The 25,184-nt window shown below is 52.0% G+C and overlaps 7 protein-coding genes across 7 annotated transcripts; 2 read left to right on the top strand and 5 right to left on the bottom strand.

Annotated features, from left to right (window-relative positions):
* Nucleotides 1–2,446: 2,446 nt before the first annotated feature.
* BROUX77_002528 (uncharacterized protein) lies at nt 2,447–3,558 on the top strand (the record flags this gene model as incomplete). Its single annotated transcript, XM_073747079.1, has 2 exons — nt 2,447–2,890; nt 2,956–3,558. 2 exons carry the CDS (start codon nt 2,447–2,449, stop codon nt 3,556–3,558), a joined length of 1,047 nt encoding a protein of 348 aa, XP_073607610.1.
* Nucleotides 3,559–4,767: 1,209 nt separating this feature from the next.
* Nucleotides 4,768–5,362, top strand: BROUX77_002527 (uncharacterized protein; the record flags this gene model as incomplete). Its single annotated transcript, XM_073747077.1, has 2 exons — nt 4,768–4,840; nt 4,902–5,362. The coding sequence occupies 2 exons, from the start codon at nt 4,768–4,770 to the stop codon at nt 5,360–5,362; spliced, it is 534 nt and encodes a 177-aa protein (XP_073607609.1).
* Nucleotides 5,363–8,491: 3,129 nt separating this feature from the next.
* On the bottom strand, nt 8,492–10,026 carry BROUX77_002526 (uncharacterized protein; the record flags this gene model as incomplete). The annotated part of the gene is made up of 4 exons (XM_073747076.1): nt 8,492–8,671; nt 8,765–9,117; nt 9,274–9,457; nt 9,523–10,026. 4 exons carry the CDS (start codon nt 10,024–10,026, stop codon nt 8,492–8,494), a joined length of 1,221 nt encoding a protein of 406 aa, XP_073607608.1.
* Nucleotides 10,027–10,231: 205 nt separating this feature from the next.
* BROUX77_002525 (uncharacterized protein) lies at nt 10,232–11,473 on the bottom strand (the record flags this gene model as incomplete). The annotated part of the gene is made up of 2 exons (XM_073747075.1): nt 10,232–10,939; nt 11,030–11,473. 2 exons carry the CDS (start codon nt 11,471–11,473, stop codon nt 10,232–10,234), a joined length of 1,152 nt encoding a protein of 383 aa, XP_073607607.1.
* A 3,961-nt stretch (nt 11,474–15,434) lies between these two features.
* Nucleotides 15,435–17,273, bottom strand: BROUX77_002524 (uncharacterized protein; the record flags this gene model as incomplete). The annotated part of the gene is made up of 2 exons (XM_073747074.1): nt 15,435–17,195; nt 17,265–17,273. 2 exons carry the CDS (start codon nt 17,271–17,273, stop codon nt 15,435–15,437), a joined length of 1,770 nt encoding a protein of 589 aa, XP_073607606.1.
* Nucleotides 17,274–19,689: 2,416 nt separating this feature from the next.
* On the bottom strand, nt 19,690–21,000 carry BROUX77_002523 (uncharacterized protein; the record flags this gene model as incomplete). The annotated part of the gene is made up of 2 exons (XM_073747073.1): nt 19,690–20,751; nt 20,899–21,000. 2 exons carry the CDS (start codon nt 20,998–21,000, stop codon nt 19,690–19,692), a joined length of 1,164 nt encoding a protein of 387 aa, XP_073607605.1.
* A 1,081-nt stretch (nt 21,001–22,081) lies between these two features.
* Nucleotides 22,082–24,737, bottom strand: BROUX77_002522 (uncharacterized protein; the record flags this gene model as incomplete). The annotated part of the gene is made up of 6 exons (XM_073747072.1): nt 22,082–22,301; nt 22,394–23,617; nt 23,688–24,016; nt 24,177–24,250; nt 24,312–24,360; nt 24,696–24,737. The coding sequence occupies 6 exons, from the start codon at nt 24,735–24,737 to the stop codon at nt 22,082–22,084; spliced, it is 1,938 nt and encodes a 645-aa protein (XP_073607604.1).
* Nucleotides 24,738–25,184: the final 447 nt, after the last annotated feature.

The raw sequence follows: 25,184 nt of genomic DNA, 5'->3' as shown, positions 1-25,184 counted from the left end.
TTCTGCGTTGATGATGCGGTTTGTCGTTTGACCCCGCAGCTCACAAGAGGCTACAGGGCATGTAGCTTCGCTTTGTTTTGTTTTGTTTTGCTTTCTGCGTTGATGATGCGGTTTGTCGTTTGACCCCGCAGCTCACAAGAGGCTACAGGGCATGTAGTTTCGCCATGGTATTTAGCATCTCAATTTTCCACCGTGTGTTTCTCCATAATACTACTTCTTTTCTATTGTTTATCTCTATTGTCTGCCATTTTCCTCCCTCATATCACCGTGATGTCATGTTGCCTCCTCCACTCTACCTCTCTGTAAAATTGAGTCATTAGAGAACCTGTCTGTCTCAATAGTCGCGTCATGCCATAGTATATCTATGATCTCATCTCCTGAGCTCATGTCTTTCCCTCTCATTTTCCGCTCTCTCTTCTTGCCTGTAGTGCTCCTTCCAATCGAACATCTGCTTCGCACCGCCCATTTGCTACCAATGTGTCTTATTCTTCTCTACACTAGCGACAGAATCGCTTGTAAAAACTACTGCTTGTCGAGGCGTATGTACTACCACTGCGCCAAAAAGACGAACGTTCCTTGGACTTGCTTACTTAGTCTGGCTTCTATTTTCCATTATGTACACTGGGCTCTCATGGCCATTGTGCTGTACGCTAACTGGGTAACTTGGCCTCTTTGTAGTGATCCCGACAGCGATGGTTTGACACTGCTGGCACTTCAAGTATTTCTGCCGCCTCAATGATCCTTGTTAGTACCCACATGCCAAGTCTTGTGTGACATGGTTATTGAACTGTCGTCCATAGTGGAGTCCCAATAAGCGAGCCCCCGCAAAAAAAAAACGCCGAAGCTGTATCGTGATAGCGAACTTTGCCTTCACAAGCAAGAAACTGGCCGCGTGGCCCAATGGCAAGGCGTTTGACTACGAATCAAAAGATTGTGGGTTCGAATCCCATCGTGGTCATCAGTTTAATCATCCACTTCATCAATGTGGTGTTCTCTTTTTGTGTCGGGCCCTCGATGAGGGTATTGGCAGTTCTAGCCATCTATTTTTTACTAGCCACGAACAGAGGCGCCATCTGGCTGGCTTCCCAAGTGGCGAGACGCGAGTAGACAGGCGCGAGTAGACAGGTAAATAAAGACTTTCATCATCATAAAAAATCAATCAATCAACCTCGCGAGTAGACGGGTTAATAAATACTTTCAACTCAACTCAATTCAACTCGACATCCACAATACTTTTCATGTAGCCTAGTTACGTTCAATACAGTAAAGTCACACAAAACGGCGAAATCAACAACATCTCCCTGCTAAGTAAAGTCGGCGCGCCAGAGTCCCTTTGCCATTATACTTTGGAAGGTGAGGTTGCTGTATGCATGGTTCGCATTTTAGACTTTGGTCTTCACTTCTCTCAGTTATCCATTTAAAATTGATACACGAAATCATCCCGTTTCCTGTCTTCTTTTCCTGCTTGATCCTGTCTTGTTTTTCGTTTCATCGTAACTAGCATCTTCTCCCTTTCTTGCTTCGTTGCTGTACTTTGTTACGCTGGACGTACCTACTGCTAGATTCTAGGATCCCTATCCGCAGCCTGTTTGGCGTGAATCGGCATTCAGTTTCGTCTAGTGGTAGGACAGATGTATCCTCAAATGTAAAGTCATTTTAACTTTGTAATTTTATCTCTACTGTTGGATATTAATTACCGATGGTTTGGAGCAAATCAACAGACTCAGCGCTATAGGGTTAGGAGTGCACAGAGACCATTCAGAACGTGATCTCCAAGGCCGCTGTTGATTGGTTGACCCCTACAAGATAAAAGCACAAAAGCATGATACTCGATCCACTCCAGAAATACAACATCCCAAGCCTCAGGGGTCTTGCTCTTGGGAAGCTTTACCCCCCGGACTCCGCTTCAGGCATGTTGAGCGCCATGGGCGTTGGGGCAGGTATCGTCTACCCGGAGACTACCACCAGACTCTTGGTGTGGGAGGCCCACCAGAAGAACTGCCCCCTTGAAGGCGGGGTACTAGGGACCCGATGGTGCCCTCCATCAGCCGTCCAAGGCCGCTCAAACCTTTGCTCACCGGCGCTCCAGACAGGTGCCTCCACTATCGCATGCGACGCGGCAGCCGCGCCGATACGGAACATGCTGACAGTACGATGCTGCCACCGATTAAGCGTAGCCACACGCGTGATAACACCCCGCGCTCACGCCCGCTTCGACCACAACAGCCGGCGACCGCAACAGAAACATTGAGCAGAAGACACACCAGTCACTCTCGAGTCGTTGGCGCTCCTCTAACCAGAAGGCTCAGCTCCCCCGGTGGTCGATGAGACCCACATCAGGGCAGCTATAAAATCCATGGACATCGAGTCTGCCCCTGGTCCCTCTGGTTGGTCCCCTAAGTTGGTGATCTAAGCAGCGCGGCACCCAGACTTCGTCAGCTTCCTGATGAGACTTGCTGGCGACGTGGCTGCTGGCACCTCCTCCAGAAGGGCCCTTCTCCGGGTCTCACAATTGGTGGCGCTAGACAAGATCCTCGGCGTCCGGCCGATCGCAGCCGGCGAGATCTTTTACTGCCTGGCCACCCGTGCCGTCCTCTTCTCTGCTGGCCTACACGGCCTCCTCCCGAACCAACTTGGCGTCGGCAACCCCGGTGGTGTCGATCCTGCCATCCACCTGATGAGAGAGGCTGTTGAGGGAGACAACCTCCGAGGCTATGAGCGCCTTACGCAGCTCGACTTCTCCAACGCGGTCAACACGGTTTCGAGAAAAGCTATGGCTGAGGCGGTGCGCAGATTTCGCCCAGACCTAGTGAGCATGGCAAGATGGGCGTACGACGAGCCCAGCCTCTTGATCACTGTCGAGAGCAATCGACTTGTTTCGACGGAGGGTGTACGTCAGGGTGACGTCCTCTGACCGTTGCTCTTCAGTCTGGCAATGCGAACCTTCGTGAAAAGGCTGATGGCAGCCCTTGGTCCCACGAGAAAGTCATAGCCTACCTCGACGACTTGCTCGTCGCAGGCCGGAGGACGGAAGTACTCGACAAGGCGACCGAGATCCTTGATGACATGGACATCGGGGTCTCCCTCAACCTGTCCAAGAGTAAGGTCTCCTTCGTCCAGGACTGCCGTGCCTCGTCTGGCATAGCGGTGCATGGCTCCTTGGGCCCAGAGCCTGCCCGTCGGGCTTTCCTCGCTGGCCGCATTGCCCAGCAGACGCACGCCCACCGCCGAATGGGTCGCTTGTCCCGCCAGCAGGCGCTTCTCGCCCTGCGGGTGTGCACGCAGCAAGGCCTCAGGCACCTTGTCCGAACGCTTCGGCCGGATGGACTTGATGACCTGTGGGCTGAGCTCGATGCCCACCTACTCAAGGTGATGCGCTGGATCAGAGGCGTGGACGCTCCCGTCCCCCACGACAACGACATTATGGCCCTCCCCACGCGCCTGGGAGGTATGGGCATCCCGTTCTACCTCGAGCAGTCCCATGCTGTCTACCCCGTCACAGTAGACATTGCCCAAGCCGCCCTCGCAACTATCGTGACCCTGAAGAGCCCCCCCTGAGGTCCCCAAAGCCCAGCGGGAAGTCATGCACGACCTCAACACAGCGAGTCACAGCTCCCTTCTCGATAAGCTCCCCCCGGAGCAACGCTAATATCTCCGCGAGAATTCGTCCTTCTTCGGCCGCCACTGGCCCCACAGCCTCATATAGGATGATCATACATAGATGAGTGCGCCCACAGTCTTACATGCGACAAGTATATAAGAGACCCCAGGAGGACGGCCATAACCCAGAATAGAGAGAATAGATCATCGATATTAACACACGCTTACTCATTCACACAAAAAGCAACCTTCCCTCCTACAACCCTCGGAAGGGGGGAGGGGGGGTTACTTTTGAGGTCGGCCCCCCTCCCCTTGAGCTTTTGCTGGGGTTTTTTCCGAGGCCAGCACCATGACTCCGATTCTGCTGCCATTCTCATGAGTTTTTAGGACTCGAGTCCGCATTTACTACTTTGAGGGTTTTCTTCGTCGTCGATTTACTCCTCTCCTACTCACTCCCGACCCATCTCGGGATTTTCCCCCTTCATAACTCGTGACTGTCCTTTAGAGGTTCAACAGTTCTTTTCCAGCTCGCCTGCCTTCGTTGACCACAAGCTCTACGATTCTGGACAAATTGTGGCCTCACCGCGGGGCTTCACGGCGTGTGGCAGCCCCTGGAAACCGATAGTGAATGTGTTCATTGCACACCGTCCGGGGGAGATATGGCCTGCGGGACCAGTGAAGAAGATTCTTCGGAATTTTCTGAGGATTGATGTGACAAGGGATATCAGGTTTTTCGAGTTTTTCACTGGCTGGGTATCCAAAGAGCATCTTTTGCTAAAGTACTTCCGAATGGCCCTCTGTTGTTGTCAACATCATGTATATAGTACTCCCGTTCAGTATTAGCTCCACTATAGTCCTCATGTTCCCCGTTGGAATCTGGCCCACGGCATGATATCACTCGATGATAACAACGCTGCGGGCCCCAGGACTCTAAAAATAACATTCACATTCATATTCTAGGTATAAAAGGTAATCTGGCGAATCTACCATTTTGAGATAGTTTATGAATAAAAGAGTCAATTGACCCAAACAATAGGTTATGAGTCTGCGTGTTTACGAAGCGCGCCGATTACTCTCTTATAACGTTTGTCTTTTCGTTCTCGATCAGCGCGATAGAGATCCGCCCTCCGGATCTACCATTCATATCGTTTTCCTCCAATACGCTATATGTCCACTCGCGAGTCGGAGCGTATTGCTGCCCGGACGCAAGCCGTCCAAGATTCCAGTTCCAACTCTGAAGGTCCGATTTCCCATTAGCGGCGACGGTTCCACCACCAACAACAACGCTAACCTCACCCCAGAAACCCCCATGCTTGTGGATACCGGCGCGACAGTTCATGTCCACCGCAGCCTGGATGCTTTTGCGCCGGGTAGCCTGCGGTCGTGTGATCGTGGGGTGGCGTCGGCTACGGATGATGGCGTTGTGCGTCAGAAGGGCACTGTTGCCATTTTGTTGGTGGAATTGGGCGCTACCTTGATGCTGAAAGATGTTCTACACATCCCGGATGGCCCCGCAGATACCATGTCAATGAAGCAATTTGAGAAAATTCGCGGCAAAAATGATGGCCGAGGGCTGGTGCTTGATGGAAAGAAAGTTTCGTTCGTGGACAAAAATTGCAGGTTCAAAGTGATGAATATGTCCAAGTACTACATGGATTCTCTAGGTCACTCTGAGAATGGGGATTCCGTGGAAATGGTGAACGCGGTCATCTCAGACCTGACGTGCGACGATGGACTCCACGCGGAAGCAACTTTGTTGTAGAAGGCCAGAAGCATGCATGAGTGCCTGAATCACATTGGCAATGATGCCCTCCGCCACACTATCGTTCAGGGAACACGCAGATCCATTTTCCCCTCCCCAAACTTTTCGGCCATGTGGAGCTGCGAGGCGTGCCTAAAGCAAAAGCCGCGTCTTTGTCACCTCTCGACAACGGCACCGACGTCAACATTGCAAAGATCGCGTCCTGGGGCGACAGCATGGGCGTCAAGGCTGTCCCTTCGCCTCCTTACAGTTCCTCGCAGAATGGCGCGGCAGAACGAGCGGTGCAGGAAGTGTAGAATTGACCCATTCAACAGTAAAATCCAATCTATTTAGAAAACCATGATCATCAAAAGATTATCAAAGAATAGTACATCATGTCCTTGGTGGCAGCTTGTACCCTTTGTAGGGGCACGAGGTGGTTCTGGTGGATGCCGCACAATGTGTGGAAAGCGGGTAGGGTATGATATGTTCCAAGCAGTCATCAGTTATAGCGATGGGGGTGAATGAATTAATAACGATCTCAATAACAAAGTAGACTCTGAATGGTTGCATAATTCCTCCATCTCTATCCATTCTCCTATCCTCGGCCTCGCAGGCCGTTTTATCTTTCCTCCTAGCTGTGGCTGATGGTATGTGGGTCGGTGAGGCGTTGGCTGACTCATCGGTGGCTGCCCGTTTCCTCCTGGACTCCCCGGGGTGTGTCCATCGCTTGTCCGGTCAGGTGATGTATACCATTTTCATACTGCCCCTCATCGCCTGGCCTTTTCTGTAATATGGTGGGTGGTGGTGTATTGAATGGGTATAGAAGTTTCACTAATTGGTAGATAGAATGTGTAGAACTTAACGGTCTGAAGATAGGTATCTTGTAAACGCAAACTTCAACTTGTCCTCCAAGAGATCCATGTTTCGTTTTGTTGCTACTCCTTTGGTTTCTTATAGGTTTTCGGGGACCCACACATTTGTATGGCCCCCTGTTATCTCCTTCGTATTGGATTAGTAACCTTGGTTACTTTATCCCTCATACTCCCGTCTCGGGTTCCTTACATTCCAGGGATTTGGTTCCTAGTGCTAGGTTGCCTTCCTAGTACGTGACCTCAACCCTCTCCTAGCCGTTTCCAAAACGGACTCACTCTATTCCCGTTTGTTGTCTCATCTTGCTGGGATCTCAGCCTCCTCGTTGGGTATCAACCCTAGTACTGAGACCTTAGCTGGTCTTTGATTCAAACAATCTTACATTTTCGTTGCGGTGCCATCCTGTGCTGCCTAGTCTTTGACTCCGTCGTGTATCTCTATGCTTTCGTGCGGTGGCCGCTCCCCCTGTTTTGCGCCTTGTAGTGCTTGCGCCAGTCTGTTGTGGGTTTGCTTGTCCAGCGCCTTCGCCAGGATATCGGCCATTTGATACTTCGTCGGTATGAATGACAGTTGAATGGTTCCGTCTTCTACCCGTTCTCTCGGAAAGTGGTAGTGTACGGCCACATGCCTCATGGCTTTGCTGAACTTCATGTTGCTCGCGAAATTGATGGCGCTTTTGTTGTCGCAAAACATGTGCAGCTCTAGTTCGTATCCCAACTCTGTTAGCAGGCTGTGTAACTATATTCCTTGGGATGCCGCGTTTGATGCTGCCGCGTACTCTGATTCCGCGGTTGACTTCGCCGCCGTCGGTTGTCTTCTCGATGCCCAACTCACTGGTCCTCCCACGATGAAGAATACACATCTTGTGCGTGATCTTGTTGTTCGCCTGCAATCCGCCCATGTCGCGTCGCTGTATCCAAATATCTTAACTTTCTTGTTGGGTTGCCCTCTTGCTGCTGCGTATCGTATTGCGTATTGTGTGGTGTTAGCGATGTGCCGTACTAGTCGCTTTAGCTGTTCCCTGTTTCTCTCTGTCGGTTCACCCATGTTCGCCGCCATTGTGCTGCACGCTGCTGCCAGATCGGGTCTGGTCATGGTTACCATGTAGTTCACCTTTTCCAGTGTTGCCCTATATTGTGTGGCTTGTTGCTTGTCCAATGGTGGTGTGTCGCCGTCTGTTTCGTACTTGTGCATCGGCGTTTGTGTGGTTGTCGTTGTTTGTATTCCAAGTTCTTCCGCTATGTCGCTGGCGTACGTCTGTCGGTCGATGTTCGTGGTTGTTCTGCGTATGCCTATGCGCACTCCCATTAGGAAGTTGGGGTTGAGGTTGAGCTCGACCGCTATCTGTCTCTGTAGTTTCTTCTCGAACTTGTCTAGTTCTGCATTGTTTGGTCCGGTGTATAAAAACCATCGACGTGAGTGCATATGCTTGTTTTGCCGTTCGTGTAAATCGCTGGGTCTGATCGGATTGGGCTGTAGCCGATCTTTGTCAGGATGGCTCGTAAGCGCCCTTGCCAGCACCTCCCTGCCTGTTTGAGTCCATATAGCGATTTCTCAAGCTTGATGTACTTGTCGTTTCCGTATCCTGTTTCCGCTGCTTCTTCTGGGTGTCGGCTCATGTACTCGCGGATCATCTTGTGTACATGAAAGCAGACATCTTCTGGTAGTATCCCATATAGATATGCCGTGATAACGTCTATTTGGCGTACTGGTTTCCCGTCCCTTTGCGCTAGTGCTAGCATCACTCGCCACGAGTCTGGTCTGCTTGTGGAGGCGAACGTTTCGTCGTAGTCGATCCCTTCGGTTTGTTGGTCTCCTCTCGCGTTCAGTCTCGACTTCTTTCGTATTTCTTTGCCGTCCTTGTCGACTTTTATCTTGTATGCCCACTTGACTCCTATGGCTCTCTTGCCTTGTGGCAGCGTCGTCCATTTGAAGTTCTATTGTCGAGCACGAATTTGACGGAAAGGCGACCAGTTTGCACTGTCCAAGCTTTGAGCTGTGCTATGATTATGTCTCCCGCTTTCTTAGTGATTTTGGGAATAGGCAAAGCGCACTTGTACTTTGTAAACTAGTCAACGAGAACGACAAAGTACCTGCTGTCGTTGGCGGATATCCAGCCTACGTTAGCGACGTCAATATGAGCACAGTTCATGATATGGTGAACTGGTGGTCGCTCGTCCTGAGGGGAAAACCTGGTTCCTTTAGCTTTGAGACAGGTGCCACATGCCCACATGCTAGAGAACTTGGGTTGGGAGATGAGAGACCCTCTGGTCCTGGCTATGGTGTTTCTAGAGCATTGGCGACGACGGCCTTGTCGTGCGTCTCTTCGTCGGCTGCATTGGCCGCAGAGGAAACCACTCTGACCTGAAATCTGAACTTGGAATCACATGTAGCTACTATCCGTCGATCAGTGATCACTTTGTTTGAAGCCAGAATGCCGCCTGCCTCGCTCCATTTCTACAGAGAGAGGATATTCACAGAAGCTTGTGGTAGAAAAAGAACATCTTTCAGTTGAATCCTCAAATTGGATTCTCTAGCCCGAAGAATTACATTGCCCATTTGAGTCGCCATCACGTTCCCATTTGCTGTAGATGCCATCATCCGAGCATCCACCAAAGACCCAGGCACGAAGTAGGACTTGCTGTGCGCGACGTGTACAGAGGCGCTAGTGTCGGCTAGCCATTTCACGCTTCTATCGATTGTGGAGCCAGCACTCAGGTCTTCAATCGACAACAGGGTGAAACATGACGCGTTGATCTTCGTGATGGGAATGTGGTGGGATGGCGGATTAGGGAGGTTCGTCATACCATAATCAAATGAAACGGCACTGTCGGCGACGTTCACAGACTGCTTCTGAGGAGAAGGTCCGCTTTTCTGACTGCTGCCATTTCGGGCACGAACGGCTGAGAGGCGAGCGCCGATCCTCGGTTGGTTGAGGGGCTCGCGACAGTGGTCAGAGCGGTGGTCAGGCTTATGGAAATTCCAGCAGCCTGCCCTCCTTTCATATGAAGTGGGTCCTGAACCCAGAGACTTCCTTTGTGGCTGAAAGGAGGTCTTACGGTACTTGGGCAAATGCGACTCGCGGCTGAGGTCTTCCACGAACATGAACCAGTCATTGTACCGCGCCAAACTCATGCTCAGCTCGGGGTACTTGCTGATAACGACTGTGCGCAGTGCAGAAATCTTGTCGAGGTCGTTGGTGAACACTTCCAAGGGTTGGCTTTGCCAAGAAGCTTCTTGTATCTTTCGATAAGGGAAGAAAAAGTTTCCCCTTGGCGAAAGCTGATTGCCTGGAGTTTGTCCCGAACCTCATTGACAGCGTTGGTGACTGAACCCAGAGTGGAAGCCCTAAGAGCGTTGTATGCTTCAAGAACTGTGGCGCTTGAACGGACCGAGGCTTGGAGATGGGGCGCGACGGTGGTGTTCAGCTTACCTAACAGGTAGCTCTGAACGTCGTGCGCGAAAAACGGCGTATCCAGAATATCGATGCCGAGGTTGCCCAATGATATGCGGACAGACCACGACCAAGAAGCCCAGGATGAGGCGTTTTGTAGTTGTGAAGTTGATGATATGTCAAATTCCCAACGACATTCGAGAATTAGGTTGATGGAGACCTTCTTAGCCGATTTGGCTCTGGCCTCGTCTTCGTCGTTGGTGGCAGTTTTTGTAGCTCTCAAAGATTGGAGCTCAAGGATGATGGCTTGGTATCGCTTGTCCATCATTTCGAAATCTGACATTTTAACGAATTGCTCCTCGACGGGAGCGGTAGCATCGTTCGAACGCGAAGCGTGAGAAGAAGATGGTTCAGCCATCTTGCTTGGATGCGTGGTATGAGTGGTTTGGTCAACGCCCGAGGGTTCAGTCTCGGGAGGAACTGAGCGTTTCTTTTGGACGAAGCCCTAGGCTTTTATACCTAGGCACAAGGGTGGATAGAGTCTCGCCGGGAGCAAAACAGAAGTCTTTGAGCTTCTCCAGGTAAACCTCGTTGGTCATAGAGAGGGTTCCGACCGTCTCGTTCTAGAGAGCGTTGATGGCCTCCTCAAAGTCCGTGGTGCGAGAAACGATGTCCTTGAGGGTCTCGCATACTGTGGCTTTCAGCATGCGGCGGAGGCGAGTGTGGGTGCTTTCGTCAAGGTACTTGACATCTCGGAGTTGTAGATTCGGCTCGCGAAACGCATCCACGACAGAGGAGTACCAAGAGGACCAATTGTTGGGTCCAGAGAAAGCGTCTGAGTCGGGGATGCATAAACCCCAAACTTCGACTCTCAGGTACTTGGTTGTGATGAGAGAAGCTCGGGCGCGGCTCTCTTTCTCCTCCTTTGCATCTGCATCCGACATCGTTGGGGGGTGGGCAGAGGCAACTGTGAGAACTTGGGTTTGTAGCCTCATTCGCTCTATTTTCTCAATCGGGGAGGCGTTGATGGCAGCCTGGGGTGGCTCTGGCTGCGGAGCGGGGACCATCTTGTCGTTGTGACTCGTGGTGGCGTCAGGCGGGCTATATCCTGGGGAGTGTGCGTCAACGGAGTGGCCGCTGATGTCTTCAAGTTCGGAAAAGGACGAAATATGGTCAGACGGCACCTCGGAAGGGGCCTGGCGTGTGGTAGGAGCCGCTGGTTTGGAAGTGGGAGCCGATTCTTGAGCTTCACGCTGGGTGATGGATTTGGTCTTCATCAAAAGCGTAGACATGGGTGATGGTATCGTAGAGGTAAGAAGAATCTTAAAATGCTTTGGGGCGGTTTCGTGGAAATCACAGGCTCATGAGCTGCAGAATTGAAGGCTAAGGAGCAGCGGCCCGAGGATGTCACCCTGACGTACACCCTCCGTCGAAACAAGTCGATTGCTCTCGACAGTGATCAAGAGGCTGGGCTCGTCGTACGCCCATCTTGCCATGCTCACTAGGTCTGGGCGAAATCTGCGCACCGCCTCAGCCATAGCTTTTCTCGAAACCGTGTTGACCGCGTTGGAGAAGTCGAGCTGCGTAAGGCGCTCATAGCCTCGGAGGTTGTCTCCCTCAACAGCCTCTCTCATCAGGTGGATGGCAGGATCGACACCACCGGGGTTGCCGACGCCAAGTTGGTTCGGGAGGAGGCCGTGTAGGCCAGCAGAGAAGAGGACGGCACGGGTGGCCAGGCAGTAAAAGATCTCGCCGGCTGCGATCGGCCGGACGCCGAGGATCTTGTCTAGCGCCACCAATTGTGAGACCCGGAGAAGGGCCCTTCTGGAGGAGGTGCCAGCAGCCACGTCGCCAGCAAGTCTCATCAGGAAGCTGACGAAGTCTGGGTGCCGCGCTGCTTAGATCACCAACTTAGGGGACCAACCAGAGGGACCAGGGGCAGACTCGATGTCCATGGATTTTATAGCTGCCCTGATGTGGGTCTCATCGACCACCGGGGGAGCTGAGCCTTCTGGTTAGAGGAGCGCCAACGACTCGAGAGTGACTGGTGTGTCTTCTGCTCAATGTTTCTGTTGCGGTCGCCGGCTGTTGTGGTCGAAGCGGGCGTGAGCGCGGGGTGTTATCACGCGTGTGGCTACGCTTAATCGGTGGCAGCATCGTACTGTCAGCATGTTCCGTATCGGCGCGGCTGCCGCGTCGCATGCGATAGTGGAGGCACCTGTCTGGAGCGCCGGTGAGCAAAGGTTTGAGCGGCCTTGGACGGCTGATGGAGGGCACCATCGGGTCCCTAGTACCCCGCCTTCAAGGGGGCAGTTCTTCTGGTGGGCCTCCCACACCAAGAGTCTGGTGGTAGTCTCCGGGTAGACGATACCTGCCCCAACGCCCATGGCGCTCAACATGCCTGAAGCGGAGTCCGGGGGGTAAAGCTTCCCAAGAGCAAGACCCCTGAGGCTTGGGATGTTGTATTTCTGGAGTGGATCGAGTATCATGCTTTTGTGCTTTTATCTTGTAGGGGTCAACCAATCAACAGCGGCCTTGGAGATCACGTTCTGAATGGTCTCTGTGCACTCCTAACCCTATAGCGCTGAGTCTGTTGATTTGCTCCAAACCATCGGTAATTAATATCCAACAGTAGAGATAAAATTACAAAGTTAAAATGACTTTACATTTGAGGATACATCTGTCCTACCACTAGACGAAACTGAATGCCGATTCACGCCAAACAGGCTGCGGATAGGGATCCTAGAATCTAGCAGTAGGTACGTCCAGCGTAACAAAGTACAGCAACGAAGCAAGAAAGGGAGAAGATGCTAGTTACGATGAAACGAAAAACAAGACAGGATCAAGCAGGAAAAGAAGACAGGAAACGGGATGATTTCGTGTATCAATTTTAAATGGATAACTGAGAGAAGTGAAGACCAAAGTCTAAAATGCGAACCATGCATACAGCAACCTCACCTTCCAAAGTATAATGGCAAAGGGACTCTGGCGCGCCGACTTTACTTAGCAGGGAGATGTTGTTGATTTCGCCGTTTTGTGTGACTTTACTGTATTGAACGTAACTAGGCTACATGAAAAGTATTGTGGATGTCGAGTTGAATTGAGTTGAGTTGAAAGTATTTATTAACCCGTCTACTCGCGAGGTTGATTGATTGATTTTTTATGATGATGAAAGTCTTTATTTACCTGTCTACTCGCGCCTGTCTACTCGCGTCTCGCCACTTGGGAAGCCAGCCAGATGGCGCCTCTGTTCGTGGCTAGTAAAAAATAGATGGCTAGAACTGCCAATACCCTCATCGAGGGCCCGACACAAAAAGAGAACACCACATTGATGAAGTGGATGATTAAACTGATGACCACGATGGGATTCGAACCCACAATCTTTTGATTCGTAGTCAAACGCCTTGCCATTGGGCCACGCGGCCAGTTTCTTGCTTGTGAAGGCAAAGTTCGCTATCACGATACAGCTTCGGCGTTTTTTTTTTGCGGGGGCTCGCTTATTGGGACTCCACTATGGACGACAGTTCAATAACCATGTCACACAAGACTTGGCATGTGGGTACTAACAAGGATCATTGAGGCGGCAGAAATACTTGAAGTGCCAGCAGTGTCAAACCATCGCTGTCGGGATCACTACAAAGAGGCCAAGTTACCCAGTTAGCGTACAGCACAATGGCCATGAGAGCCCAGTGTACATAATGGAAAATAGAAGCCAGACTAAGTAAGCAAGTCCAAGGAACGTTCGTCTTTTTGGCGCAGTGGTAGTACATACGCCTCGACAAGCAGTAGTTTTTACAAGCGATTCTGTCGCTAGTGTAGAGAAGAATAAGACACATTGGTAGCAAATGGGCGGTGCGAAGCAGATGTTCGATTGGAAGGAGCACTACAGGCAAGAAGAGAGAGCGGAAAATGAGAGGGAAAGACATGAGCTCAGGAGATGAGATCATAGATATACTATGGCATGACGCGACTATTGAGACAGACAGGTTCTCTAATGACTCAATTTTACAGAGAGGTAGAGTGGAGGAGGCAACATGACATCACGGTGATATGAGGGAGGAAAATGGCAGACAATAGAGATAAACAATAGAAAAGAAGTAGTATTATGGAGAAACACACGGTGGAAAATTGAGATGCTAAATACCATGGCGAAACTACATGCCCTGTAGCCTCTTGTGAGCTGCGGGGTCAAACGACAAACCGCATCATCAACGCAGAAAGCAAAACAAAACAAAACAAAGCGAAGCTACATGCCCTGTAGCCTCTTGTGAGCTGCGGGGTCAAACGACAAACCGCATCATCAACGCAGAAAGCAAAACAAAACAAAACAAAGCGAAGCTACATGCCCTGTAGCCTCTTGTGAGCTGCGGGGTCAAAAGACAAGCCGCATCATCAACGCAGAAAGCAAAACAAAACAAAGCGAAGCTACATGCCCTGTAGCCTCTTGTGAGCTGCGGGGTCAAAAAACAAGCCGCATCATCAACGCAGAAAGCAAAACAAAACAAAGCGAAGCTACATGCCCTGTAGCCTCTTGTGAGCTGCGGGGTCAAAAAACAAGCCGCATCATCAACGCAGAAAGCAAAACAAAAACAACAAGGAAAAGAGAGGTTGTGGCAAGCGTCCCATGCCAGCCTGGACTCTGACAATCTGCTCCCCAAAAGCAAACCTTACAAAAGTAGGCATATGTAGACGCATCCCAAGCTGAACAGTTGCTTTGGTAACTGTTCGTTTAAGACTAGTCTTGAGAAACCTGTTCTCTGAAGACCTATTCCGTGTAAATAGGTCTCGAAGACGGGTCTCCAAGGCGAAGACGATGAAGAGAAAGGGGTATGTCCTTGTAGGACATGCCCCCATCGGAACCGACCTTGTTCGGCTCTTTGCAAGAATACACTTCCCCACAGGTCGTCCTGCTCGTCCTTCAGCTCGGTATAGTCCCCCTTGTGACAATGTTTATCGGGGGTTCGCCTTCTTGGAATAAAGCCCTGGGTGGTGTGCCCTCTTATTATGCAAGGGCAGACCCCAGGATATGGCGGGAGCTCGACGCGGTGAGGCCTAAAAACTAGGGAAGCCAGAAGCGAAGCATGGCAAAAATGATAGTAATGATGAATGAAAATCATAGTCACAATGAATAAGAAAGCTTCAAGGATATCAATAATAAAGGGGACTTTAGGAACACATGAAGGAGCCAGGCCTACCACCACACGGTGAAGCCATGTTGTACAGAGGAAAACCCGGGTTACACAACTCAAACAGAAGCTCAGGCAGGGAGCGTGTCGTTGTTCAAGTAGCATCGGGCAGTGTCTGGTGTCGAATGGCGATGGGAGGCCATCCACAAGAAATAGAGAAGATTGGGGGGATGCGGGAACGGTCAGATCAAGCTGCGGACAAAACCGTAGATGAAAGTCTAGAGATAGTATCACGACAGGTGAAATTGAGAGGATGGCCTATGCAACCAGAAGAACGGAAACTAGCAGGACAAACACGAGAGAACAGGAGCCAAAAGCTCTACTGTCTTCTGCGCATTGCACCAAACATGGGTCCATTCCAGCTAGCAGGGACCGGGTGGATTCCAGCAGCCTGGAAGTTGTTGAGACGGCCCCACCGTGGTTCCAGTACGACTGGGACAACAGGCTCAGGCTCGCTGGGTGGCGTTGGAGTTATCGAGGAATCGGCAGAGCATAGGCACACAATGCCAACACACACAGTCGACAAGAGCGACAACAAAAGGCCAAGGGCAAAAACAACAGTGGTCGTCAGGCAGACCAGCAAGATATCGACAGCCCGGAGGAGATCAGGTAGGGATAGCCCAGCTGCCCAGTGCATTGGCTAAAAAAGCTCCCAGCAAACAGTGGCAATCGCTGTCCGAATCCCCCATCCACACAGGCTCAGGGCGTGAGAAGCACGACGAGAAATTGATCGAGTGGTATCGCTGTACCACGACATTCCAGCATAGTAGCCCATTTCGACATAGGGCCACAAGAACAGGACGATCAAGCGCAGGAGCTGGCACCATGGCATGACGAGGGCACCAACTATGAGGTAGCACACCTCCCACAACTCCCACCTATCCTTGCCTGGGGGTGGCGGAGGTCCAAAGGACCTGACAAACCGCAGGAGCGAAAGGGGGATGGCCAAGGTGGAACAGACGCCGTGGCGCAAGGCAGCGAAGAGAAGAGCCAACAGGGTGGGCAGGGCGAGGCGAGCAAGCAGGATGAAGAAGGCGGAGCAAAAGTAGGAGAAGGGGCTCGCCATGTCGACCGAAACCGAGATGGCAAGGGCCCAGGCCATGCGGGCAAAGCTGACAACAGCCCAAAAGACTGTTCCCAAAAGAGAAAAGACTGGGAACGGGTCGCCCCGGATCGACGTGTGGGGAACAGGGGGCTGCTTCTTACGGCGGCGGACGGGCGCAGGAGCCGGGCAAGGAGACGACACAAGCACCTCGGTCGGCTCAAGGCCCCAGGGCGAACGGGACGAAGGAGAGCGAGGAGAAGGAGGAGAAGAAAGAGGCGAATAAGAGCCCTGCGTGCGCGACGCAGAGCCAAACAACTGGCGGGCGGGGAACGGGCGGTCGTAGGCCTCCCGTAGTTTCGTGCGCGTCGATGACGCCGATGAGGAAACTGAAGAGGCCGAAGCCACGGGGCTCTCCTCAAGCGAATTTCCCGGAGCCTGGGAGAAAGTGAGACGGGAGGGAGACGGCGAGGCATCGCGGGGAGTGGACAGGAACGGCGAGGAAGGGAGGTCTGGGCTCTCAGCCACAGACATCCGGTCTTCGCCGGTCGTGAGACCGGCATCCCAGGGAAAAGCCCGAGCGGGAGAAACTCTCGCGTCAAGCGGCGACGAGAGGAAGGGCGAAGACGACCGGCTTTCGCCAGTGGGGCTGGGAGTGCGGGCCATGTCCCCCCTGTTGTAGGGGACCAGGCTTGGCAGAGCCAGACCGTTGTTGCCCAAAGGCGAGAACGGGTCTGGCAACACCAGGCCATTTGAGGACTGTTCCTCGGGGGACAGGGCAGCATCACCTCCCTCCGCGTCTGACTCAGACGAGAAGGAGTTGAAGCCCCAGTCGCTGGGTCCTTCTTCTTCTTTGTCTTTGCCTTCGTCTTCGTCTTCATCTTCCCCTTCTTCGTCATCACTTGGGTCCAGTGCGCGGGCCAGGACCTGGTTGATAGCCTCCTGCATAGTCAATGACTCTGCTGCCATCAGTGCCTTGGCCTCCGCCACCAAGGCTTCCAGATCTAAGCCCGAGTCTTCGGGCTCTTCCTCGTCCACCTTCTTTGGACGAGGGGCGTTCTCCTTCACATCAAAGGCCCAGCGGACCGTCTTCTTCGGGCGCTCAATAAAGCGCAGCGAGATAGACGGCCGCAGGACCGACTTGAGGGGAGGCTGCGCCCTGGGAAAGGACGCAGACCGCAGCGGGGCCGAAGCCCAAGAGGTCACCCGGTGGACCTTGCCGGACCGGGCGCGATAAAGATCCAGGGTCCGGAGGCGACCGGACCCCGATGCCGAGGCGAAATACGCCGGGCCCGGTGGTGGACCTGGCGGAGACGGCGGGGAAGCCGATCCTCCAGGAGTGGCAGTATGATTCGTGGGCTAGGGCTGGAAGTTAGTGAATGTGTTGACGCAGGAAGGTGTGCACCAAGAAAGGGGGCAACTACTTACACGAGACATGTTGACACAGGGGCAGGTAGCTAGCAAGAAAAGCAACAGCAGTAACAGCAAGAGCAAACACCAGACGAGAATCGAGGATAGAACAATGACCCAAGTCAACAGGCAACTACGACGAGAGAGAAAGAGGCCAGTAACAATGGACGATGGTAGAAGCCAGAGCAGTTGCAGAAAACAACAGAATCAGAAAGTCAAGTCAGTCGATGAAGAAAAGCAAAGCCGCGAAGCAAAGTCACAAGTAGTCAAACGGACGCAATGTCGGAGTGATGATGTAGAAGAAAGAAATGAATCGACCAGCAACCGGAGCAACAGGAGACTGCCCGCATTTTTATACCCAGAGAGCCCCCCCTGCTCAAGACCGTCAGCTCTGGTTGGCTGGCGCAATCAGCCCGGCCCGAAATGGAAGGCGGGGAGCCATATGACTGGCAGAATTCGGGACGCGACACGCGTCGGGCCGGCGGGGAGAAGGTACGGGGATTCAGACGGACAGGACGATTGGGTTTTAGTGGTGGATATCTCGGTCAGAATCGCTCGTATAACTGGCCTGGGAGGTCCATTCGATTCAGAAATGGTACTTCCATACAGGACCAAAGGCTTTTGACGCGCGGAGTCCGCTGCTCGGTCTCCCGGTCGCATCTTGCCCGCAGAAGACATCTCAGAAAGTAGGCACTCCATGATATCACGGTAAAATAAGCGTTGTGATACATTTTCAAGACCCTCATATGAACCCCCGCCATTGAGAGTATTGGAAAACGCGGTTGCATGTTTAAAAGGCCCTGCGTAACTGGAAATGTATCTCTCCTCCGACACCATAGGACCCCTCTCCGCCACATGTCGTCAATATAAGCTTTTTTAGCGTCGCACTACATCCCTCCCTCTCGACGCCAAGAACTCATTTCCCGCCTGCTCCTCAACCTTTTGACATGTGCAAATACGCACGAGTCACCGCTACATCCTGGCTTGATTTCAACCTCAATCGACCACTGCGCACATCCTCTTGCTATCAAAAACTTCTCCGAGCCCATTGCACTCTGTCCATGCCCCCACCACCCACTCGGCCCGAACCGGCAGGCGGTGAGCAGCTTTTTTCTTGTGACACCAGAAGCCCCGCCACTACCGCACGACACGCCGTGAAGAGGAAGGCACACGGCGCGTCAGAACGCGTACCTACCGCCAAGAGCGCAGCTGAACTAGAAAGTGGTACGATTTCTCGCCAGTCCAAGGGTTCTCATTGGCTCATAGCATCCAAAACAATGTGGAATCACACTAGGCGGCAGACTCGGCGTCTCGGCAGCTGCTTGGTGCGCTGTTAGCCGGCTCATGCCGAGCACGCGCAGCCTTCATTGAAGCAGCTACCTCTTACTAGAGCATGTAAACAATCACTTATGCGACTGGCTTTGTTGACATATTCGAGGCAACTGCTGACTTCCATTTTCTCTCATTGGCTCTTGGTAAATACTGGCTTGTGGTACAAGGGCCCTTCAGCTTCCTTCTGTCGTGATCGAGGTTGGTCACCACACGTTATTCCCCACACGCGCAAGCACACTCATCCAAATCATAAACAAGACATGGAAGCCGTAGGGTTCACCCCTCTCGTAGTATGCCCTTTACAACATAGGGTTCCAGCCCGCCAGTCCTCAGCAGACACTCAACATATTCTCCAACGCCACTCTGATTCAAAATCCAGGATACTCATTACTCCACCCACAACAAGCACATTCAACCTCCACCACAAAAGCTACCACTCAAACAAGCACAATAACCAAAAAAAAAAGATTGGTATACGTTAAAGGCTCAGTCACCCAACCAGAATGCTCTACATAACCCCAAGTTCACCAAGACACAAACACCAATCAGGAATACTCCATCTCAATTCACACCCCTTAAATAAGCTAGTCTAGTAGCCAATGCGGCCCACTTAGCACAAAATAACAAAAAGAAAAACTACTTAACAGCAACGATCAAGGACGGAGCATTCGGCATCTTGGCTGAGATGGTGTATCTAGAAACACAATATTGTATAACCAAATATGCTTATGTAATAGTGTAAACATGTCTAGAAACAAATATCTTGAGGTGCCGTGAACATATAGAACCACACCAACAGTCCATTCCAGCCTACTCCAACGCCAGGAACGACCTTTCAAGTTTTGATGGTATTCTATGCGGAAAGCCATTATCTTGAAGGAGTAGCCCCGGAATGTCAGATATTAAAACCAACTAACTAGCTCCAAGTCATATCACGTTGCCTACTCCAATAGGGTTCCCCAGTATATAAAACGTTCACCATAACCACCGACTCTCTTATCGAAATTCTTTCACTCACTTTCACAATTTGCACTTGTACGCATTTACTTTTCAATTTCGTACCTAGTATTATCAAAGGCTATGACCCAAAGTGCACTCCACGCCGCAACCTTCACTCATCTCCAGAATAAACGGAGTCGGAATAACCAACATACTCGGCGTCAGTCTTGGGAGACCAATCCGACTGCCAGCCAAGCTCACCGCAGAGCCTCATCCAACTGGTCCGTGCTCGGTGACCGCACTCCAAAGCTGCCGCAGTGGGAAGCCCCCAGCTTCCTGCTTGGTCAGGCATGTATGAAGCTGCCATGGAATGATAGACAGGGTCAATGGTCCTCTCCTCAGATGATCCAACGAACACTTCCAGACTGATGTATCCTTGGTACGCAATCCCCTCGGGGTCAGTGAGCTCCCGTAGCGCCTTGAGTACTGGGAGATATGCGCCGCGCTTTGTTTCACATGGGAAGAGACGGTAGTTGCGGCTCCACACTCTCTTGACCTCCTTTTTGTTTATATCGTAGGGGTTCGATCTTCCTCTCTTGACGAGCTTCGCATCTGCAACTTGCACTAGACAGATGATACCGTTTTTTACTGCCACTGATCTTTTTAGCTCGTCAAGACTCTTGTCTAAAATTTCATGCCCGTTCACTTCAAAACCCGTGTCGGTAATTGGGTTGGCAATTGTGCTTCCACATAGGTTGAAAGTGTCGATGATGAGCCCGGTGATCGGCAGGTTGCCATCTAGTATGCTTTTATAGTTGGATCCATTGACCACATTCAGTGCTGCTTGCCATGTTGAATTGAAACGGGAGAAGCAAAGAGGCTCGTATCCAACCATGATACCGGGGGTCTTCAGAAGCTCTTGGGATATCCAGTTGACGTCTTCAGAGGTCTCATACAAGATGTTTGAGAAATCCTCTTCACAGTTATACGCAGCTGGAACGCCAACCATCATGACACCCAGGATTTCCAAGACCTTGAGCCAGACCTCGGTAAAAGCTTCCTTTATCAACTCTTTTTTGGAGGCGGACATCATTCCATCGAAGTTGGCAAACGGCTGCAAGCTAACAATCTTGAGGTCAAGAGATTCGCTGTAGTCTCGAACTACACGGGCCCCACGCAAGTAGTCTTCAATCGTCAGACCAATGGCTTGCATAACAAAGGCATTGAAATCTGCCTAGAATAGCTCGATGCCTTGGAATTGCATATCACGAGCTACACGCAGCTTGGCGAGCAGCGGGCAGTCGGATGGTGTGCCTAGAGACATGGTTCCGATACAAGGGATGAAGCCGGGCCTGCCTATGAAGAACGCCCTGGAGCGTACCACCCTGAGAGGATCTCGGCGCGCTTGCGGATAGAAGAGGTCCTCGTCTATTTCCATCAGGGCTTCATCCATTGGACATGGTTCTGGTTCTGGTTCGGACATGATGGAGGGTATAGGTTCAAATCTCAATGTTACAATATCAGCAATGCAATTCAGTAGATCAACATGGAAGTACAATAAACGTAGACCTACAGCATGGCGAGTCGCTCGATGAGAGAAAAAATATCCAATACTAAACACTAGTACCGATACTATAGAGTAATTTTAGGAAAGATAACAATAAATGGAAAACACAAAGGCTCGAGAAGGGATATAGGATAAAGGAGACTTGTAGGTTTGTAGGTGAGAAGAAGAGAACGATGGAAAAGAATAGACACGAAGACAAACTAAAGGAAACAGGTTTCACAGAGTTTACCCCGAGACCCCGAGAAGGAAGCTCTCCTTTTACTCAATAACAGCAAGAGCAAAGAAGCTTTCGTCTCTCCAAGGCAAGTGCCTTTCCCAGGAGAGGCTTATCATGGTACCCCCGCGAAGTTATTGTTCACCTAGTTAGTTATTGTTACACAGATTGACTAGTTAGCCCTACAGAGCCAAACCCTAACAAAAACACCCCAAACAGCAATGCACCCCAGGGAACAGAGACTCTGAGAGTCAACATGGTACACTGAGACGAGCAAGACGAGAGAAAACAGAAGGATAAATATTATGCTTCGTTTGGTACGGAGAAAAAAGTCTAAGTTGTAAGAAAAAAAAAAAAAAAACCCTTTTATACAGCGTTTGTTTGGCCCCTCCTCCTGTTTCTCCCCTTCACAAGCCCAGAGACAAAAACACCTTCTCGGAGAAACTATCATGGTACTAGTTAAAGGAGGAGAACGACACTACTGCCAAGCAGAATGAGGGACTCGACGCGACCATGGGCCGATTGTAATGTTGTACATGTGAGAATGCAGGCAAGAAGACATTTGCAACACCTCGCAGTAGTTAGCAAGAACAAAATGCCTTGAGCCTGGTGGATTCCATTTGGAAAGCAGCAGCAGCAACAGCAGGAAAAGACAAAAAGCGGAAAAAGGAAAACAAGAAGCAGTCGCCGATTGAGAACACAAGGAAAAAAAGAGGAGAAAAGGGAAAAGAAAAGGGACAAGAGAAAATGGAGAAGAAAAAAACGGCACATGGCCTAGGCTGCTTAGTACACACGCTTGAAGGGAGGAACGGGCTTGCACTCGTTCTCGTCAAGAGTGGTGGAGATGACTTTGCGGTACTTCAAATCGACCTTGCCGTGAGGCTCGGCCTGCCAGGACAGGGTGTGCTTCATCCACTCCTTGTCATCACGCTCGGGGTAGTCCTCGCGGGCGTGGGCACCACGTGACTCCTTGCGGTTGACGGCAGAGGTAGCGGTTTGGATACTAGGAGGAAAAGAGTCAGCGTGATTCTAATGTTGCACATATAGGCCTCGAGAGGCAGGGGAAAAGGGACAGGAAAAGGGGGTTAAACTTACGCGCAAGTCAGCAAGTTGCGCAGCTCCAGAGTCTCAATCAGGTCGCTGTTCCAGATCATGGAGCGGTCCTCGATACCAACATCCTTGAAGGTCTTGTCGACCTCGGTCACACGGCGAACACCGTCCTGGAGCGAGGCCTCGGTACGGAACACACTGACGTCAGTCTGCATAGCCTTCTGCATGTCCAGACGAATGTCAGCAGTGCGGCGAGGACCGCTGGAAGTGCGGACAGCGTCCAGGTCCTCGATAGACTTGGAGCCAGCATCGGCAGCGACGGGGCGAAGGGCAGCGCCGGGTGTGAACTTGTCGCGAATATCGTGGGCAACGGCACGACCGAAGACAACCAGATCCAGAAGAGAGTTGGCACCCAGACGGTTGGCACCGTGGACAGAAACACTGGCAGCCTCACCGCAGGCGTAAAGACCAGGGACAACAACGTCCTCGCCCTTCTCGTTGACGTTGAGCACCTCACCAGTCCAGCGAGTGGGGATACCACCCATGTTGTAGTGAACAGTGGGCAGAATGGGGATGGGCTGCTTGGTAACATCGACACCGGCGAAAATGGCGGCGGTCTCGGAGATACCGGGCAGACGCTCGGCGAGGACCTCGGCGGGGAGGTGGCTCAGAGACAGGAACATGTGGTCCTTGTCAGGGCCGACACCACGGCCCTCACGAATCTCGAGAGTGATGGAACGAGACACGACGTCACGGGAAGCCAGATCCTTGGCAGTGGGGGCGTAACGCTCCATGAAACGCTCACCCTCGGAGTTAACCAAGTAACCACCCTCACCACGGGCACCCTCGGTGATCAGGCAGCCGGCACCGTAGATACCAGTGGGGTGGAACTGGACGAACTCCAGATCCTGCTGAGGCAGACCAGCACGAGACACCATGGCGTTGCCGTCACCAGTGCAAGTGTGGGCAGAAGTGCACGAGAAGTAGGCACGTCCGTAACCACCAGTAGCCAGAACAGTGTTCTTAGCGAAGAAGCGGTGCAGGGTTCCATCCTCCTGGTTGAGGGCAATAACACCAACACACTCGCCATCCTGCATAATCAGATCCAGGGCGAAGTACTCGATGAAGTAGTTGGTGTCGTGGCGCAGGGACTGTCCGTAGAGAGTGTGGAGAAGGGCGTGGCCGGTACGGTCAGCAGCGGCGCACGTACGGTAAGCCTGACCACCCTTGCCAAAGTTCTGGGACTGACCACCAAAAGCACGCTGGTAGCTAGAGGAGGGGAGGGGTCAGAAGGTTAGTAATTGGACTGGCGAGACATTGCTTAGCATGTAATTCTTACATCTTGCCGTCCTCAGTACGCGAAAAGGGGCAGCCGTAGTTCTCCAGCTCGTAGATCGAGTTGGGAGCCTCACGGGTCATGTAGTGGATGGCGTCCTGGTCACCAAGCCAATCGGAGCCCTTGACGGTGTCGTACATGTGCCACCGCCAATCGTCGGGGTGCATGTTGCCGAGGGCGGCGTTGATACCACCCTGAGCGGCGACGGTGTGGGATCTGGTAGGGAACAGCTTGGAAATGCAGGCAGTCTTGAAGCCGGCCTCAGCCAGACCGAAGGCAGCACGCAGACCGGCACCACCGGCACCGACAACGACGGCATCGTACTCGTGGTCCTATAGATGGGAAGAAGAAAGGTGCGGGTCAGCTCTAAGATCCCAGCAAACAGGCAGATCGGCAGCGTTTCGTTCGGCAGCGAGCAGAAGCCGAGCTCGATGTTTGGGAGAGCCGACGACAGGTCTGTATTGTGAAGTGGGAGAAAGGGTGGGAGCATACAATGACGGAGTACTTGTTGCTGACGAAAGGAGAAGCCTCCTTGGCACGGAGGGGGCCGTTGGCGAAGACGCGCGCTGTGGGAAAGAAGCCGAGTCAGAGACGGAAAACATTGGGAGAAATAGCGAGAAAGCTTACCGACGCTGCGCGAGGATGAGAACGGGCGGGAGAAGGCCCTGGTGGCCGCCTGGAGCAGACGAAAAAGCAGGTTAGTGACTCGAGGTCAGCGGAAAAGCGAGTTGCAAGAATGTTGTGCCGGCTGTATCGCTTTCTCGGGATGTGGAGGGGCGGCGGGTTGTGAGATTGATGGCAGCAATCACGAGGTCGCGGGGTCGTCGATCAAGAGAGACGGCAGACACCCTAGTCCTCGGAACCTCTTGAGACCGTGAAGCGGCAAGATTCGGAGGGCGTCCAGGGCGTTTCCATAGTCTGGAAGTTGCGCCGGCGGAGGGCAAAAAAAGAGAATACAACCGGCCCGGCTGTGACGGGCCAAACATGACAAAGAACCCCAACCACACTCACCGTAGGAGCGGCACCAAGCCGTCTGAAAGCCATTGAAGCCATGATGTGTTTTTTGAGTGTCGCTGGAAGAACAAGATTGGAGGGCACCCTTCTTGGCAGCGTCTTCTTCTTTGACTTCTTCTTGGCGTGCAACAATAGCACAAGGAAAAAGATCGCGGGCAGGGGAAGAGAACGCGAAGGTGGAGGGAGAGAAAGAGGAAGAAGAAAAAATATGTAGTTAACTATCTATGGATATTTCACTAGTTACTGGCACAAGTAGTAATTGGAGTGTGCAGGGGCAGGGACGACCTAGAAGGAAGGCGCAGAGGGAAATCGAGGAAAGAAGCTTTGAGGAAGACCCGACCCAGGCGGATCTGTAAGAGGAAGGAGCGAGTATCAGGTGCAGGTTTTTAACGGCCGGAGTGAGCTGACGATGAGACGAACTTTTATATTTTTGCGTGGGCTTCAACGCCGCTCATGTGGTGTTTATTATTTCTCAATTACTGCCTT

Source organism: Berkeleyomyces rouxiae (genome assembly GCF_048999995.1).
Source record: "Berkeleyomyces rouxiae strain 22BRR77 chromosome Unknown BrBRR77_ptg000002l, whole genome shotgun sequence".
NCBI lineage: Eukaryota > Fungi > Ascomycota > Sordariomycetes > Microascales > Ceratocystidaceae > Berkeleyomyces > Berkeleyomyces rouxiae.
Note: the sequence above shows the minus strand (reverse complement) of the source record. Positions and strands in the feature narration are given on the sequence as shown.